The sequence below is a fragment of the Quercus lobata genome, chromosome 11 (assembly GCF_001633185.2).
Source record: "Quercus lobata isolate SW786 chromosome 11, ValleyOak3.0 Primary Assembly, whole genome shotgun sequence".
NCBI classification, from domain to species: Eukaryota; Viridiplantae; Streptophyta; class Magnoliopsida; order Fagales; family Fagaceae; genus Quercus; species Quercus lobata.
The window spans coordinates 45,634,911-45,650,535 of record NC_044914.1 but is presented as its reverse complement, the minus strand read 5'-3'; the positions used below and the strand labels follow the sequence as shown (position 1 = coordinate 45,650,535).

Below are 15,625 nucleotides of genomic sequence, written 5' to 3'. Positions count from 1 at the left end.
CAAACCCCATCACCCCACCGGTCCACTACAACATCGTCGGCAACACTAGCAAGAGGTGGCCAACACCTTCGTCCCTGCCATTCACGGCTAACCTCTGCCTCTGACAAACCCATCTTTCTTCCACTCCATCCCTCTCAAAACCCACCCACCACCACAAAAAACCCAGCAAACCCATCTCTCCACCAGTCCTACTCATCTCCCTTCTACCAGTCACGGCCTACTTATCGCCTCAACGAACTCATCTCCCTTCTACCCACCACCAATTTCACCCAAAAAAAATTACCCAAATCGAACTTTTGGTTAAAACAACAATCCCATCAATTTTAAGCAAAACCATCAATACCATTTTGAAAATAAATGAGATTATTGCAGGTTGATCTGAGTAGTCATAACAAATCCTTATTAATACTTCAGCGTAAAGATGAAAATGGTTGTGGGTGGGGGGTGGGTGGGTGGGTTTGAGAGGAATGAAATGGAAGAGAGATGAGTTTGTCGGAGGCGGTGGTTGGTCGTGAATGGCAGCGGTGAAGGCTTCAGCCACCTCTTGCTAGTGTTCCCATTGAAGGTAGGTGGTGGACCGGTGGGGAGTTGGGGTTTGCTGGGTTTTTTGTGGTGGTGGGTGGGTTTTGAGAGGGATGAAGTAGAAGAGAGATGGGTTTATCAGAGGTAAAGGTTAGCCGTGAATGGCAGCGATGAAGGTGTCGACCACCTCTTGCTAGTGTCGTCGGCGATGTTGTGGTGGACCGGTGGTGGTGAACGTAGGTGGTGGACCAGTGGGGTGATGGGGTTTGCTGAGTTTTATGGTGGTGTGAAATAATTAATTATTTTTTTAATAAAAAAATATGGAAAAGTGCCTGAGTTAACGGGAGTTATCTCTTGAGTTTGGGTTTTAGTAGAGTGGGACAGGTGTCATTTTTGGATATTAACACATCACAATTTGGAGAGACTTCCTCCAATTCAGATTGCAGGGAAACTTTCTCCAATTTGGTGGCACTTAAAGAAGCTTATTAATGATAATGAGTCAACAACTCCCATCAACTTAGCCATTAAGATTAATAAATACTTTGACTTACTAGCAGATTCTTGGGTCTCTATTATCCAAAGCAATCTATCTCTCTAGTCTCCTCCTTTCACAGGCTAATCTCCTAGTTAAATTTGGATGCCTTGGTTACTATACTAATGTGGGATATTTCCTAGGCTCTATTTTAGGGACTCTCATGGTAGCATTATATTTGTTACTACTAACATGATTCCCCCATGCTCTCTTGCATATGTTCTATCAATCAAGGTTGTACTTCAGTTGAGTCCAATTTAAAAGGCTATCAACCAAGGTTGTACTTTAGTTGAGTCCAATTCCATGCTCTAATTGGGAATTTTAGTATATTGTTTTGGATATTGAGCTTCCTTCTGTCAAATTTGGGGATTTCAATCTATCAACTCTATCTTTATTTAGGCTCTTGTTGATGCTGATGAACAAGTTCCTCCTTGTTCCTCTTTTGTCGCCTCTTCAATTTATTCATGCATACATATACATATAGCATATATTAAATCCATGAGGTTAGACTTTTCCTTATTAGACTCAAGTTGGCATTAGGTTGAAGCCATAGATTAATCTTAAAATCATGAATTGATGTCATAGTTTAATCTAAAAATCATGACTTTGAATTGCAATTTTAAAAGGTGCCTCATTTCACAAATATTTTAAAACTTTTTAATTTTACTTTTAACAATCTATAAAATTTGCAAATTTTAACCAAATCATTGGCCAACTTCATATTCCTTTTTCTTTTAGTTAGTATTTATTTTTTAATAATCACCTGTCTAGCTTTTATTTTTTTGATAATTACCTGTCTAGCTAATCTTCAATGTGTAAATTACGCCATCATCATCACTCTTTACTGTCCTCTTCCATATTTCACTCATTCAAAAGAAAAACATTGATTTTTAAAGTAAATGGATGTTTTTGCCCAGAAAGAAGGAGGCGGCTAGTTATGAATCACTAGGTGAAATGGTTTTTTGGTCATTTCACATTTGTTGAGACTTGATGCTATGAATTATGAACAATGAATTATGAAGAGCTGTTTGGTAAAAATTTTTTAATAACGTTGTTTAAGTATCGTAGAAATATATGTGGGTGAAACAGTGTTGTGAAAATATGTGACTCTTTAAACAATAAAAACTGTTGTTTAAATAATAATACGAAACATACTCTAATTTTCTCAACTTTTTTACATCCAAATTTCTAAAATCCTTTTCCTTGTGGAAAAAAATTTCTAAAATCCTTCTGATTTAATTTAACAAAAAAAGAAAAAGAAATTTTAAACTAAAAACCAAAAAAGCTCTGAAATTTTGGAAGGAAGCAAGAATTGGTGACCCACAGGGAAGTTGATTACCAGTTATTTTGCAACGTGCAGTCGTCTCAACGAGTCCAGACAACTCCACTTTTTCCCACATGACGCTCCTCCTTGCAATCACAAACAGACACAGTTACACTAATTTTTTTATTTATTTAAAAAAAGCCCAACATTCTCATAATTCACCGACTCAATGCACAGCGCGTACAAATCAATTTACCAAGCGAGAGAGTAAAACTAATATCCCACTTATTATTACTTCAATTATTTTGTCCTCTATTGCTATTTTCAATTTGTTTGTATCGGCGGCCACTATTATTCCCGCTCAATTTCCGGTTCATTATTTTTCAAAGCTCGCTCTCTCTCTCTCTCTCTCTTCCACCAAAAAATTTAAACCTTCCAACCCCCACTCTGCCACGTCACTCCCACACAGTAAAAGAAACCAAATTTTCAAATTTCTCACAATAGAAAAACAAAAAAATTAAATACCAAGCTTAAACTTAATCAATACTACTAATTCATAAACCAACTCTCTCTCTCTCTCTCTCTCTCTCTGCAACTCTTTGTCTTAAAGAAGACGAAACTCTCTCTCTCCTCTCTCAGTGTTTCTCACTGAGAAATAGCTAAAAGCACAATGTTCCTCGCTTTTGATTCGAAAACCATGTGAGATATCTGACACATTCTCTTCCTCTCTCGCTCTCTCTATTCTTTTTTTCTACTTCTTCTTCTTCTTCTTTCTTTTTTTTTTCTTCTACTAGTGCTAAGTTCGAATCGCTTTGTGTTGACTCGTCCGAGTCACTAACTCAGTGATTTGACTCCGAGACTCGAATGGCCTCGTCCTCCCGAGCAAGGAGCAGCTCGCCGTTCTCGTATCGCAAACCCTCGACACCGTACTCTTCAACTTCGTCGTCTTCTTCCTTCATGAGCAGCCGTATAGTTCCTCGCTCTTGCTCTTCTTCAGCTTCGTCGTATTTCAACTCGGGAGGTGGACTCGGAGCTAGTGGCTCCCGATCCATGACTCCGAGTCGGAGTCGTTCAGATTCAATGTACTCCGGTCCACGTGGCTACAACGGTCGCTCGCCGGTTGGTTTTCCTTCCGACGACTTGATCGCCGAGCCGCTTGAGGTGGTTCGGTCCGGGTCAGGGGATAGCATTTCGGTGACGATTCGGTTCAGACCGTTGAGGTATTGATAGATCTGATTGTATTGAATCAGATCAGATCCATGGAGTTTTCAATTTGAGCGAAACGAACTCGTTTTGTGTTAGGGTTGTGTGATTATCGGTAATGTGATTTGAATTTTGTTCAAATTTGGTTTGCAGTGAGAGAGAGTATCAGAGAGGGGATGAGATCTCGTGGTACGCAGATGGAGATAAGATTGTGAGGAACCAGTATAATCCAGCTACGGCTTATGCATTTGGTATTGAATCTTTTGTGTTTTGGCAAATTTGAATTTGAACTTCTCAGCTAAAATTAGTACAATTGAAAATAAAAAATTAAATGTGCTTAGTGCTTAATAAATTGAATTTTGGCATTTAATGTAGGAATTTGTTGGATTTTGATTTTGGATTTTGGGGATGGTTAATTGTGGCAGATAGGGTTTTTGGACCACATACGGCTTCACAGGAAGTGTATGATGTAGCGGCAAAGCCAGTAGTCAAGGCCGCAATGGAAGGCGTTAATGGTATGCATTACTTTTTAGACTATCAAAAGCTACTTTACTGTTTTATTTATAAGCAATGTGTCCAAATTTGAATGGTTTTAGTGAATAAAATTAACTTTATCGAATCAATTTGGTTAGTAATTGGATACAGAAAATGGTTTATCTTAAATGTTGCTCTTGGACAATGCAGGAACTGTTTTTGCCTATGGTGTTACAAGTAGTGGGAAGACACACACTATGCATGTAAGCATCATCGTTTAACATAATGAACTGCATTAATTTCTAGCTGTGTACTGTATTTGTTGACCAATCTTGTTGAGTAAAATGTGACTGTAACTAATGGGTAATGTTGACAATGTTAATCATATTTCTACGAGGTTTAAATTTATCATTCTTCATTGACTGGGTAACCAGGGGATGGGTTTTTCAGGGTTGAATAATTATTTGTGTTTTAACCCAATAATTTTTTGTTGAAATTGCATTACGGGAGTGAATATATGAAGAAAATGAAAACTGAACTATTGTTTCTGTCGTTGTTTCAATTTTATTGAGTTTGCTGGAAAGAAATGTTACACATTAGAATTATTTTTTTGGCATTGATATTACCATCAAGAAAGTCAATATTAATTCCTCCTGGGCCCTTTGATGGATTATTAGAAGTCTAAGTTAGGGTTTCTATTGGAATTTTACATGCTACTTGGGAGGATGTGAGGTAGGTTTTAGGTCTGAACTGTGCTTAAACTGCATTAATGTAATTGGTTAAATGTCATGCTTAAGATTTCATTGTTGGCGATCTTGTAATAGAGCAGTATGCTCATTGCCATATGAGATGTTGGTGATCTTATATTTTCACTCTTCTGGATGTTCAGTATGCTTATTTCAGAATGGCACCAAGCAAGATATGCTAATTTACAACTAAATGTTTTTGACATTTCTCGTATATAATTTGCACAGGGAGATCAAAGTTCTCCAGGCGTTATACCACTGGCTATAAAGGATGTTTTTAGCATGATCCAAGATGTAAGTGTTCTCAACAATCAGTACTATTCTTTGTATTTTTCCTCCTCTTATCCAAGTTTTCTTGTTGCCGTTATTTTTAAAAGGGCACTTCTCCCATACTCTTTGGTTTCTTTAGTATCTTCCTTGAAATAGAGGTTCATTTTAGTGATGTGCATTATATTCTAGACTAGAATTACAGTTTAATTGAAGGATGGTTTTCTAGATGGTATTCTCTTACTAATTTAATTGAAGGATGGTTTTCTAGATGGTATTCTCTTACTAATTTAATTGAATGGTTGCACTCTTCTTCTGTCACTGTGAAATAGCCTTTTTTAAGAATAAGATATTTGTTTGTTGTATCTACTGGTTCTTCAGAAAAAAAGGTTCTGTTTGCCTCATTTTTCTTTTGACATGTTGGTTTATCACTGTAGACACTAACTGTGTCATTTACGATCATTAAAGTACTATTCTCTATTTCTAGTTGACATTTCCTTTACATCATAATTTCTTATTTTTAAATTCTTTGTAACTGACCATTGCATGCGTGATTCACTGCATTCTCTTTTCAGACTCCAGGAAGAGAGTTCTTACTCCGCGTGTCTTATCTTGAAATCTATAATGAGGTCAGTAGCACCAAGATGAGTTTTCCAGTTTGAGACTTGGGATTGCATTTCACAGTTGAAGCTTAAAATTTCCATCAACAGTGATTTGAGTCTGAATGTGTTTCTCTTACATTTGATTGATGTTATTTTGTTCAACCAGCACTTTTAAAAGTTTTATTGTTATAGTACTATTGGAGCATGTTTATTTTATCTTTTTGAATATGGAGTTTTTCACCCGTGAACAATTATCATCATTTGACTGGAAGTAATCTATTAGAAAATGTTTGTTCTTATGTGAAAGTTATTTGATTTGTGATCTATTTGTGCTTCTGATATCAGGTGATAAATGACTTGCTTGATCCAACAGGTCAGAATTTGCGTGTTAGAGAAGATGCACAGGTCTCTCTCTTTTCCTTTCTTAAAAATTTCTTACTTCTTATTCATGACTGTCTGATTTCATATTTTCTGGTCTCATTTGAGTGTTATCTTTTCAGGGTACCTATGTCGAGGGTATAAAAGAAGAAGTGGTTTTGTCTCCTGGACATGCACTTTCCTTCATTGCTGCTGGGGAAGGTACTTATACCTCTTCCTGTTGCTATGTTCATTGATTTTTGCTTTATTTTTTTTCAAAAAATCTTTTGTATTACATCTGTGACCACTTAAGGTATTCATCACTGATCTCTCAAGTGATGTTTGGTAATGGCAGAGCATCGTCATGTTGGATCAAATAATTTCAATCTGTTGAGTAGCCGAAGTCACACCATATTTACACTGGTAAACATTCCATATGTAGATGAATGATATCTGTTGCTTTATCAGTATTGATATCTGTTGCTACTACTGTTATATATCTTTGAATTTGAGCTGTAGTACTTTTTTTATTGGTAAGTTACACACTTATGTAGTGGGTTTTGAACCCATGGTCACACCCTCCACCTTATTCTTTTAAAGGAAGGTCTTGATTGAGCTAAAGTTCATTGTCAAAGTTAGTACTTCATGTTATTATTTTAATATGTTAAGGACTAACTTCACACTCTTGCTTATGTGGGCATGATCACTGCCACATAGACATTCAATTCATATTTTCTGTAATATATATATATATATATATTTATATTCCTGAAGGCATCCCGAGTACCTATTTGGAAATTGGAACTGGAAATTGGAACTGAAAAGTGGGTGCTACTTTGTGAATCTTGAGGTGGCTATAGGTCCTAATATGTAAAAGTTAGCGTTGTCAATGGCTGATTTATGAATGTGATTTTATATGAAATAAAATTTCTATAAGCTGTGTTGTTCATGGAAATTTGGTCATGATTCAATGAATATGGTATTATTTTGAGGAAATACCTAGTGTTGTTTTATGAAAGTACACATTCAAGTACTTTTTAAAAATTATTTATTTCATCATTGGTGCTATACTCTATCTTGAGATTCAATTCTTTCTTGCCTTCTGTCTCTAACTCATCAATGCATTTGCAGATGATTGAAAGTAGTGCCCACGGTGATGAGTACGATGGAGTGATCTTCTCTCAACTCGTATGATCAGAGCATTTATTTATTTTTGTTTTTTCAAGAAGATAGAATGTTATTTTTAAGTACATGGTTGACTCATTGGTCTCTCTCTCTCTCAGAATTTGATTGATCTTGCCGGATCTGAGAGCTCAAAAACTGAAACAACTGGACTACGGAGGAAGGAAGGATCTTACATAAACAAAAGTCTTCTAACTCTTGGAACGGTTGGTGCCCTATTGTTCTGAATGTTATAAAATATCAATTAACCTTATTCTTAGTTTTTCTTTCTGTTGGTCAATTTTCTGCATAAATTGCATTCTTTATCCCTTTGTAAAAGCCATGTCAATTCTTGATGCACATCCCTTTAATCATTCAAGAATAATGTTGCTAATGGGTTTATGTTCTTCAAGCTTTCAAAGTTCAAAATGTTCAATTTTTTTGCCTTATATAAAAAAAAATATATATATATATATATATCTTTCTGAAAGTGTTAGATATTGTAGGTGTGACTGCAAAATAAGTACTTTGCAATTGACTTTTGTTTGAGAGAAAGATTGCATTTCTTCCATTGTCAATGGTTCTATGCATATGCATCTCAAGTTTAAAGTTCTTGACTTGATTGTATGGTTGCAATGTGAAGGTAATTGGAAAGCTGAGTGAGGGGAAGGCATCTCATGTTCCCTACCGAGATTCTAAGCTTACCCGCCTTTTGCAGTCTTCACTGAGTGGGCATGGACATGTTTCGGTAAGTTTGAGATGCAAAGTTTTATATTATTGACATACACCGACTTTTATACTTTTACATTTTGCTGGAAACTTATATATCAGTCTTTAAAAATGGTGTTGCACCATTATGAGTGGAATTGCATTACACATATTTCTTTGTTTCTTATTTAGATGATTTTCGGAGTAAATAGTCTCACCATGGAACGCACATTGTCAACTACTTTTCCTGAATCAATATCTAGTGATACTAATAGAACCATTTCTACAAATATTATCGTATATTTTCCCAGCTTATATGTACAGTTACTCCCGCATCAAGCAACATGGAGGAAACTCATAATACATTGAAGTTTGCAAGCAGGGCAAAGCGAGTGGAAATCTATGCCTCACGTAATAAGGTGTTTTGCAACTAGATTGTGATTTAGAGATTTTTCATGGCAATGTACAGTAATAGGCTATTCAATCTCACTCTTAGCGTTTTTTGAAAAATAATTTTCCAGATTATCGATGAAAAATCTTTGATTAAGAAGTATCAAAAAGAAATTTCAGTCCTCAAACAAGAACTTGATCAGCTAAAGAAGGGGATGATTGTTGGTGTTAATCATGAGGAGATTTTGACCTTAAGGCAAAAGGTTTCTTTTCACCCGTCTCCTGTAGTCTTATGAAGTTATATGATGCAGTGCTAGTTAATATGATTTTGTCACTGTCATTTACTAGTCATCTTCTCTTGTCAATTGGATAGTTGGAAGAAGGTCAAGTGAAAATGCAATCAAGATTAGAGGAAGAGGAGGATGCCAAGGTGGCTCTAATGAGTAGAATACAGAGACTAACCAAACTCATACTTGTCTCTTCAAAGAATACAATTCCTGGATATTTGAGCGACGTTCCCAATCATCAACGAAGTCACTCTGTTGGTGAGGATGACGTGAGTTCCTTCTCTCTCTCTCTCTCTCTCTCTCTCTCTCTATATATATATATATATATATAGTTGTGTAAATGCACACATTTTTGCTTGCGTGTTCATTCTTCTTGTCTTTCCATTCTAAACTTGTCAAATATTTTCTGCTATCCAATGTGAATAATGTTTGTTTCTATGTAAAAAGCAACCGAATATGAGCCTATTTTTTTTATCTTGGAAATTTACCAAGTTTTCTTAAGGTTTGGAACAGGTTTTTCTGTAACAATTCAAGTTTATGTTAATAAGTGCTTGTTTGCTCAAATTAGGGTTCTTTGCTTCTAGAAGGTGAGAATCAGAAGGATTCTGCATCATCTGCCTTAGTTGCTTCAGCAGATGTTCCTTATGATTTTAAACACAGAAGATCTTCCAGCAAGTCCAGCAAGTGGAATGAAGAACTCTCACCATCTGGCAGTACAATAACTGAATCAACTCAAGCTGGTGAACTTATCAGTGGATCGAAACTGCCAACTGTATGTTGTGCACTGTCTTGTTTTTATTTCATTGTTTTGTTATGTATGTAGCACATGAAGCATAGTTTTCAATTGAAAAATTAGTTTTCACTATTTGTCCATTTGTTTTCCCTTCTGGCACTGTTTCGCATGTATGAAGGGCCATGGATCCATGCCATATGCTTTTGTCTGGGCAAAACTTGTGTTACTACTTGTTTCATCTTGGCAGGTTTTAGGCTGAAATATGAAAGGCCTGTTTGTTCCTTTAGGTTCCTGTTTAGCTAGCTTAAAATATTCCTTTACGTGCCTTTAGCTTAGAATCACATTTCATTTTTGTTTTGCCTTCTTTTCTGTGAACCCTACTGTAGATAGGTTTTCTAGAAGAAATGTTGAGCCCAACAGGAACGGATTTTGTTGTGTAGGCATAACTGATTTCTCCAGAACTCCTGGAGAGTTAATATTCCTGGACATCTTGGATTAAGACTCCACTAAAATCCTTTTCTACTATGATGGTGAGATTATTCTATTGCTGGAGTAAGATAGTAAGGGTTCTACACCTTTCCCATTTCTTTGCCCATTTATTCTCAAATTATTTCTATTCACTCCTGTTGAGGAAACTTTGTTGAAGTTTTCCCCTTTGGTGAACACCTATAACAAATCTTAACTCTCTCTCATTCACTTACTTTTTAGAATAGGGCAGGTTTTCCTTCAGTAACTTTCGATTATCATTTATCAAACCAGGAAATCTTAGGTCCCTTGTCAATTTTCCATGGATTCTACCTCATGATGAAAAGTAATTTCTTTAAATGATGTTGGTGTGGTAATATAGAATTTCTTGGGTTTATGTGATATTTGCTTGATAGGTATTTTATATTTGCATTGATTTATCTTATTTGAAGTTAATGTATGAATATGGCTGCTTTCTATATTGATTTCTAGGGAGGGATAACAATGTCAGATCAGATGGACCTTCTTGTTGAGCAAGTTAAGATGCTTGCTGGGGAAATTGCATTTAGTACCAGCACCTTGAAGCGCATGGTGGAGCAGTCCGTGAATGAGCCAGATAGCTCAAAAACTCAGGTATACCTTTCTTCTCTTCTGTATCACCCAACAAATGTAAGTAGTCTGTTTGTTGCCTCTCTCCCTTGGCATTCTGGGATAAGAGCTTCTTTATCTGTATGATACAGAAAAATTATTGCACTTAGCGATGACATTATTTTCTCCAATTCGTGCTACCTTGATATTTTAGTTGTCCGGTGATTCTTGGTTTAACTTATATTTGATTTGGCTTGATATATCACCTCTAATATAGTTGTATATAACTGTGTCTGTCTGTGGTTCCCCTGTAGTTCTGTGTCATGCTATTTAAGGCCAGAAAGCTGCCTTATTTGCTTTGCTTTTTATTATTGCCCATTATACAAATTCTTACAGTCAGAAAGTTAATTAATGAAAACAATATGTAAACTATCCAAATTCTTTGTATTTTAGCATCTTTCCCAAAGACCCTGATCAAGCTGTTGTGCTTTCTTTCATACAGATTCAAAACCTGGAACGTGAGATCCAAGAAAAGAGGAGGCAAATGAGGGCCTTAGAGCAGCGTATTATTGAGAGTGGCGAGGCTTCAATTTCTAATTCGTCATTGGTTGAAATGCAGCAGGTAAATCTCAAGTCTATTCATCCTTCTGGTCATTACTTTCCCCTCAAATGCTCTATTATTGTATGTGGTATCTCAGTTAATTTATCATTGCTAAGAGATAGTTAATTGTATGTAATTCTTTGTGTTGTGACAGACGCTTATGAGATTGATGACCCAGTGTAATGAGAAGGGTTTTGAGCTGGAGGTTAGTATTTATGCCACCATATAGGATGTTTGGGGAGTCAGTGTTGTTTCAATCCCTAAACTTGTTATTACTCAAGTGTTTCAATTTTCCATTCATATGAAACCTTCTGATGGTATGAGTGGAATATCATGAAGCAAGATATTTCTCTTATCATTTGATTAAAATAATTTCCGATTGATACTGCAGATCAAATCAGCAGACAATCGAATACTCCAGGAACAGCTGCAGAATAAGGTCAGAATTCCACTTCCTGTTTTCTTTATTCTTTGAAAAAGTCAATTTGTTTTCATTTCATCCTAATCTATTGCGGCTTTATCTTCCTTTGCTTGGAGATGCTGCTAGCCCCTTAAGTCAATAGATGCGTTGATCATGCTGACTCTTTTTCCTTTTTGTATGAAGTTCTAGTAAAACTTAATTATTTGGTTATTGGCAGTGTTCAGAAAACAAGGAATTGCATGAAAAAGTGAATATCCTTGAGCAGCGTTTGTCCTCAGTTGATAAATCATCAATGTCTTCAGAGCAGTGCATATCTGATGATTATATTGATGAGTTAAAAAGGAAAATTCAGTCTCAGGTGATTACTTTGTATTTCTTGCTTTTGTATCAGAATGGCTTAATGGATTCAAAGGTGCTGGTGGTTGATAGGTTGGCATCTATAAGTGTTCTGTCATAATTGAAGTAAACTCATATGCATCAGTTTGTTTCCTTAGTTTACATATAGTTTCATGTTGTCTTACAGTCCCTGATTTTTTGTCACTATATGACTTGACTGGTACAAGGTAAATTTTTTCTTTCGTTACTAATTTATCAATGATATGATCGCTTAGTGGACTTAGTCACTATATTGAAATTACAGGTAATTAGAGATTTTCTTATGCCAAGTTTTAGTGGATGAATGGTTTTATTTTAACTTACTAGGTGAAAAAAAAAAATCTATGTGATTGGTTTCTGCAAAATATACTATACAGCTTTCTGGTATTAAAGCACATTGTTTATGTGTCATTCTACATTTTGACAAGTGCCTGCACTTTTGGAACTCATTGTTGTGTTTGTTTGTTTGGACAGGAGATTGAGAATGAGAAACTTAAGCTGGAACATGTTCAACTTTCAGAAGAGAATAGTGGGTTACGTGTGCAGAATCAGAAATTGGCTGAAGAAGCTTCTTATGCAAAAGAACTGGCTTCTGCTGCTGCTGTGGAGCTGAAGAATTTGGCTGGTGAAGTGACAAAGCTCTCTTTACAGAATGCAAAACTAGAAAAAGAATTATTGTCTGCTCGAGAATTGGCTCATTCTAGAAGCACTGCTATGCAAACTGTGAATGGTGTCAACCGCAAGTACAATGATGGAACAAAACTTGGTAGGAAAGGAAGGCTATCCGGCCGCTCTAATGAGATTTCTGGTTTGGTCTGTGATGACTTTGAGTCATGGAATCTTGATCCAGATGATTTAAAGATGGAATTGCAGGCAAGGAAGCAAAGGGAGGCAGCACTTGAAGCTGCCTTAGCTGAAAAGGAATTTGTTGAAGATGAATATCGGAAAAAGGCTGATGAGGCAAAGAAAAGGGAGGAGGCTCTGGAAAATGATTTAGCAAACATGTGGGTGCTTGTTGCCAAGTTGAAGAAAGAGGGGGGAACCATCCCTGAGTTGAACACTGATGAGAGGCATGGTGATGGAACTGACTATATTAGTGATCCCAAAACCAATGAAATTGAAAGTAATACTGTCCTTCAAGATAGAACAGTTTTGGATATTTCAAAACCAGCTGATGAAATACCTAAGGAAGAACCCCTGGTTGTTCGCCTGAAGGTAAACTGTATTCTACATGTAGCTGCTAACATGATTGTGCCAAACTTCTTAATCTCCTTAAATTTTGAACTTGAAAAGCCTATGTTTGATAGTATAATTAGTTTGTCTAGACCAAGAGTAGGGCAGCGTTTTTTTATTCAACAAAATATTGTGCTGCTTGAAATCCTTCTCTCGTGCAAGCTCATTTCATTCCCATCTTATGTGATGTAGGAAGTGTGAGGACAATTTAATTTTAACTTAATTTGATTTTGGAATTCAATTGTAATTTTTTTTTTTTCACTATAGGTCTGTTGGATTTTATTTTATGTTTTATTAGTTATTTAGGTTATTATTACTTTATTTAATTTCCTAGAGTCTAGGATATTTTTGTCACTTAATAATAGGTTCCTAAGTCAATTAGAATTAGGGTTTAGTCCTAGCAGTCTATATAAACACACTATTGTTCTCCTATGGAGACAAGTTAGTTTACTTGTTTTATAAAACTTCCATTGAAATTTTGCTAAGTCTAGGTCAATAAGTTTTGCTTTCTGTTCTTGGTTTCAATTCCAAGCAAGTCTAGGTGTGATTCCTAGGTTATTTTTATTTTTGTCTGTTCTTCAATTGTGTTGCATTCATTTTGGTTGGTCCTGTGTCAATATGCTAAGCTGTCTAACATTTCCAAGTTAGCTATGTAAGAGTAGCAATGAGATAGCTTATTAACTTAGGATGGTCTACATAAATAAATAAATAATAATAATTAAAAAAAAAACCCTTAGGATGGTAATATAATTATCTTACTGGATAATAAATATTCCAAGTAGTTAATTCTAATGAAAATTAGAGGGTGATGAAACTTTCTGAGGTGGTTTCCAGAAGATTTGGACAATTTTTTAAATCTTTAAATTTCTAGAAGAGTCTGTCTTAAGTGTAGTCTACATGAGTGATTTTATTACATTGGGAGATGCTTATGTGCTAGTCTCTTCTTTATGCTATCAGGCGCGAATGCAAGAGATGAAGGAAAAGGAGCTCAAGTACCTAGGAAATGGTGATGTAAATTCCCACATTTGTAAAGTATGTTTTGAATCACCAACTGCAGCAATTCTTCTCCCTTGTCGGCATTTTTGTTGTAAGTGATTCGAACCTCCACAAGTTCCCTCCTTCCTTTCTCCATTGCCCTCTCCCAAAATAACCTCTATTGTACTTTTCTTTGCAGTGTGTAAATCTTGTTCGCTTGCTTGTTCTGAGTGTCCAATCTGTCGCACAGATATTGCAGATAGACTTTTTGCATTTACTTCTTGACACAATGCTTTTTAAACCTCCAAATGAAGGTAAGCAAGTTTGTTCTCTTTATAACCTAAATCCCGATAAGTGGATCAATTGAGCTAAATATGATCATGGAACCTTTTAAATGACATAGATTTGCCTTCCCCATGCCAGACATGATATGAAATTTTCACATCAGTTTCTTTGATAGCATACAGTTGGGTTTTAACCTATCTTTTATTTGTCTGTATCCCATTTTTATTTGCAGGTTTGTCATCATTTATATGTTTGCTATTTTCCGTGCAATAGCGGGTGCGATTCTTTTATTAGTTTGCCTGTTTGTAACTATCCAAAGGTATATGCATACTTTGTTTCTGTATCCATCCTCTTGTGGCTGTAAAATAACACAATTGAAAAGAAAGACAAAAGAGATAAGAATGGTAAATTTGAAGTTTCAGATGCAGGATTTTGCTTTGTTTTTTTTAGCAAGTAGCAGAATGTTGGTATCTGTCAAAACTCATTGACTTGTATATATAAACAATGTAAGCTTCCACAAGAAGCATATATATTTTTTTCTTTTCTTGTCAACTGCTGAATTAGTTCATATTTGCTTCTCACAATTTATTACCCCCCAAAAAAAAAAGGCTTCATTATGCAAAGCAATGCACTAAATAGACTTTTGTTACATGCCATCACAGTCCTAGAGTTTATACTGCATCTAATTATACCACGTACTGTACTGCAGTCTTTTAAAGAATGATGTAAATTCTAAGTATCAACTGCCAAAGCCACAAGTATTAGTATTATAGACCAAAAATTGTTGTTCTCACAACGTTGTGTCACCATTGCCGTAGGTTGAAGTTTTCCATTTCTATTTAATTTTTAGTTTGATGTGATTTTTTTTCAACAAAAAATAAATTGATATGATTTTTTCAATTGACATTACGGGTCTGTTTAGATTGAGCTTATTGTTGCTGAAATTGAAAACTGAAAACTGAAAACACTGTAGCAAAATAATTTTTAAATGTGTAAAAAGTACCGTGGGATTCATTTTTAATATTTTTTAGTACGTAAACAGTAACAAACAGTATTACTACAGTGCACTACAGTACCGTTACAGTGCACTACAGTGCTTATTGTCCCTGAACACGTGAAGTGAGGAAAAAAGAAAAAAAAAAAAAAAAAAAAAAAAAAAAAAGAAGGGCAAAACGCAGCTTGGATTTTCCGCTGAATCCAAACGGCCTCTACATATACACGTTCCCACGTTCCTACGACACCTTTATGCTCAGCCCAGTACTTGATAAATTTAATACTTCCAACAAAGTCCACGCGCCAGGCAGGCTGTCACTTTCACTTTCTCAAGTATATGGCTCATCCCATATCTTCATCTTTCTATCTATTCTTACATACATTATCGATTGATTAAACGACGTTGTTGAACTTTCTAGTTTCTATGTACTAGAATGTTTTTT

The 15,625-nt window shown here is 35.6% G+C and overlaps 1 protein-coding gene across 3 annotated transcripts; it reads left to right on the top strand.

Annotated features, from left to right (window-relative positions):
- Positions 1 to 2,864: 2,864 nt before the first annotated feature.
- Positions 2,865 to 14,757, top strand: LOC115968105 (kinesin-like protein KIN-7D, mitochondrial). 3 transcript variants are annotated; one of them, XR_004086661.1, is made up of 26 exons: positions 2,865 to 3,538; positions 3,675 to 3,772; positions 3,947 to 4,036; positions 4,206 to 4,258; positions 4,970 to 5,035; positions 5,584 to 5,637; positions 5,956 to 6,015; positions 6,111 to 6,189; positions 6,323 to 6,390; positions 7,099 to 7,155; positions 7,251 to 7,355; positions 7,772 to 7,876; positions 8,148 to 8,255; positions 8,358 to 8,489; positions 8,600 to 8,782; positions 9,082 to 9,285; positions 10,204 to 10,344; positions 10,802 to 10,921; positions 11,055 to 11,105; positions 11,292 to 11,339; positions 11,539 to 11,679; positions 12,171 to 12,462; positions 12,570 to 12,911; positions 13,887 to 14,016; positions 14,104 to 14,218; positions 14,422 to 14,757. XR_004086661.1 is itself a non-coding variant. In XM_031087353.1 (25 exons), exons 1-24 carry the CDS (start codon positions 3,183 to 3,185, stop codon positions 14,187 to 14,189), a joined length of 3,276 nt encoding a protein of 1,091 aa, XP_030943213.1. In that variant the 5' UTR covers positions 2,866 to 3,182; the 3' UTR covers positions 14,190 to 14,218; positions 14,422 to 14,757. The 3 variants fall into 3 exon arrangements, 2 of the variants coding, with proteins under 2 accessions (XP_030943213.1, XP_030943214.1); XM_031087353.1 differs by having other exon boundaries at positions 2,866 to 3,538; positions 12,171 to 12,911; XM_031087354.1 differs by lacking the exon at positions 2,865 to 3,538 and having other exon boundaries at positions 3,682 to 3,772; positions 3,897 to 4,036; positions 12,171 to 12,911.
- The last annotated feature ends 868 nt before the right edge of the window (positions 14,758 to 15,625 follow it).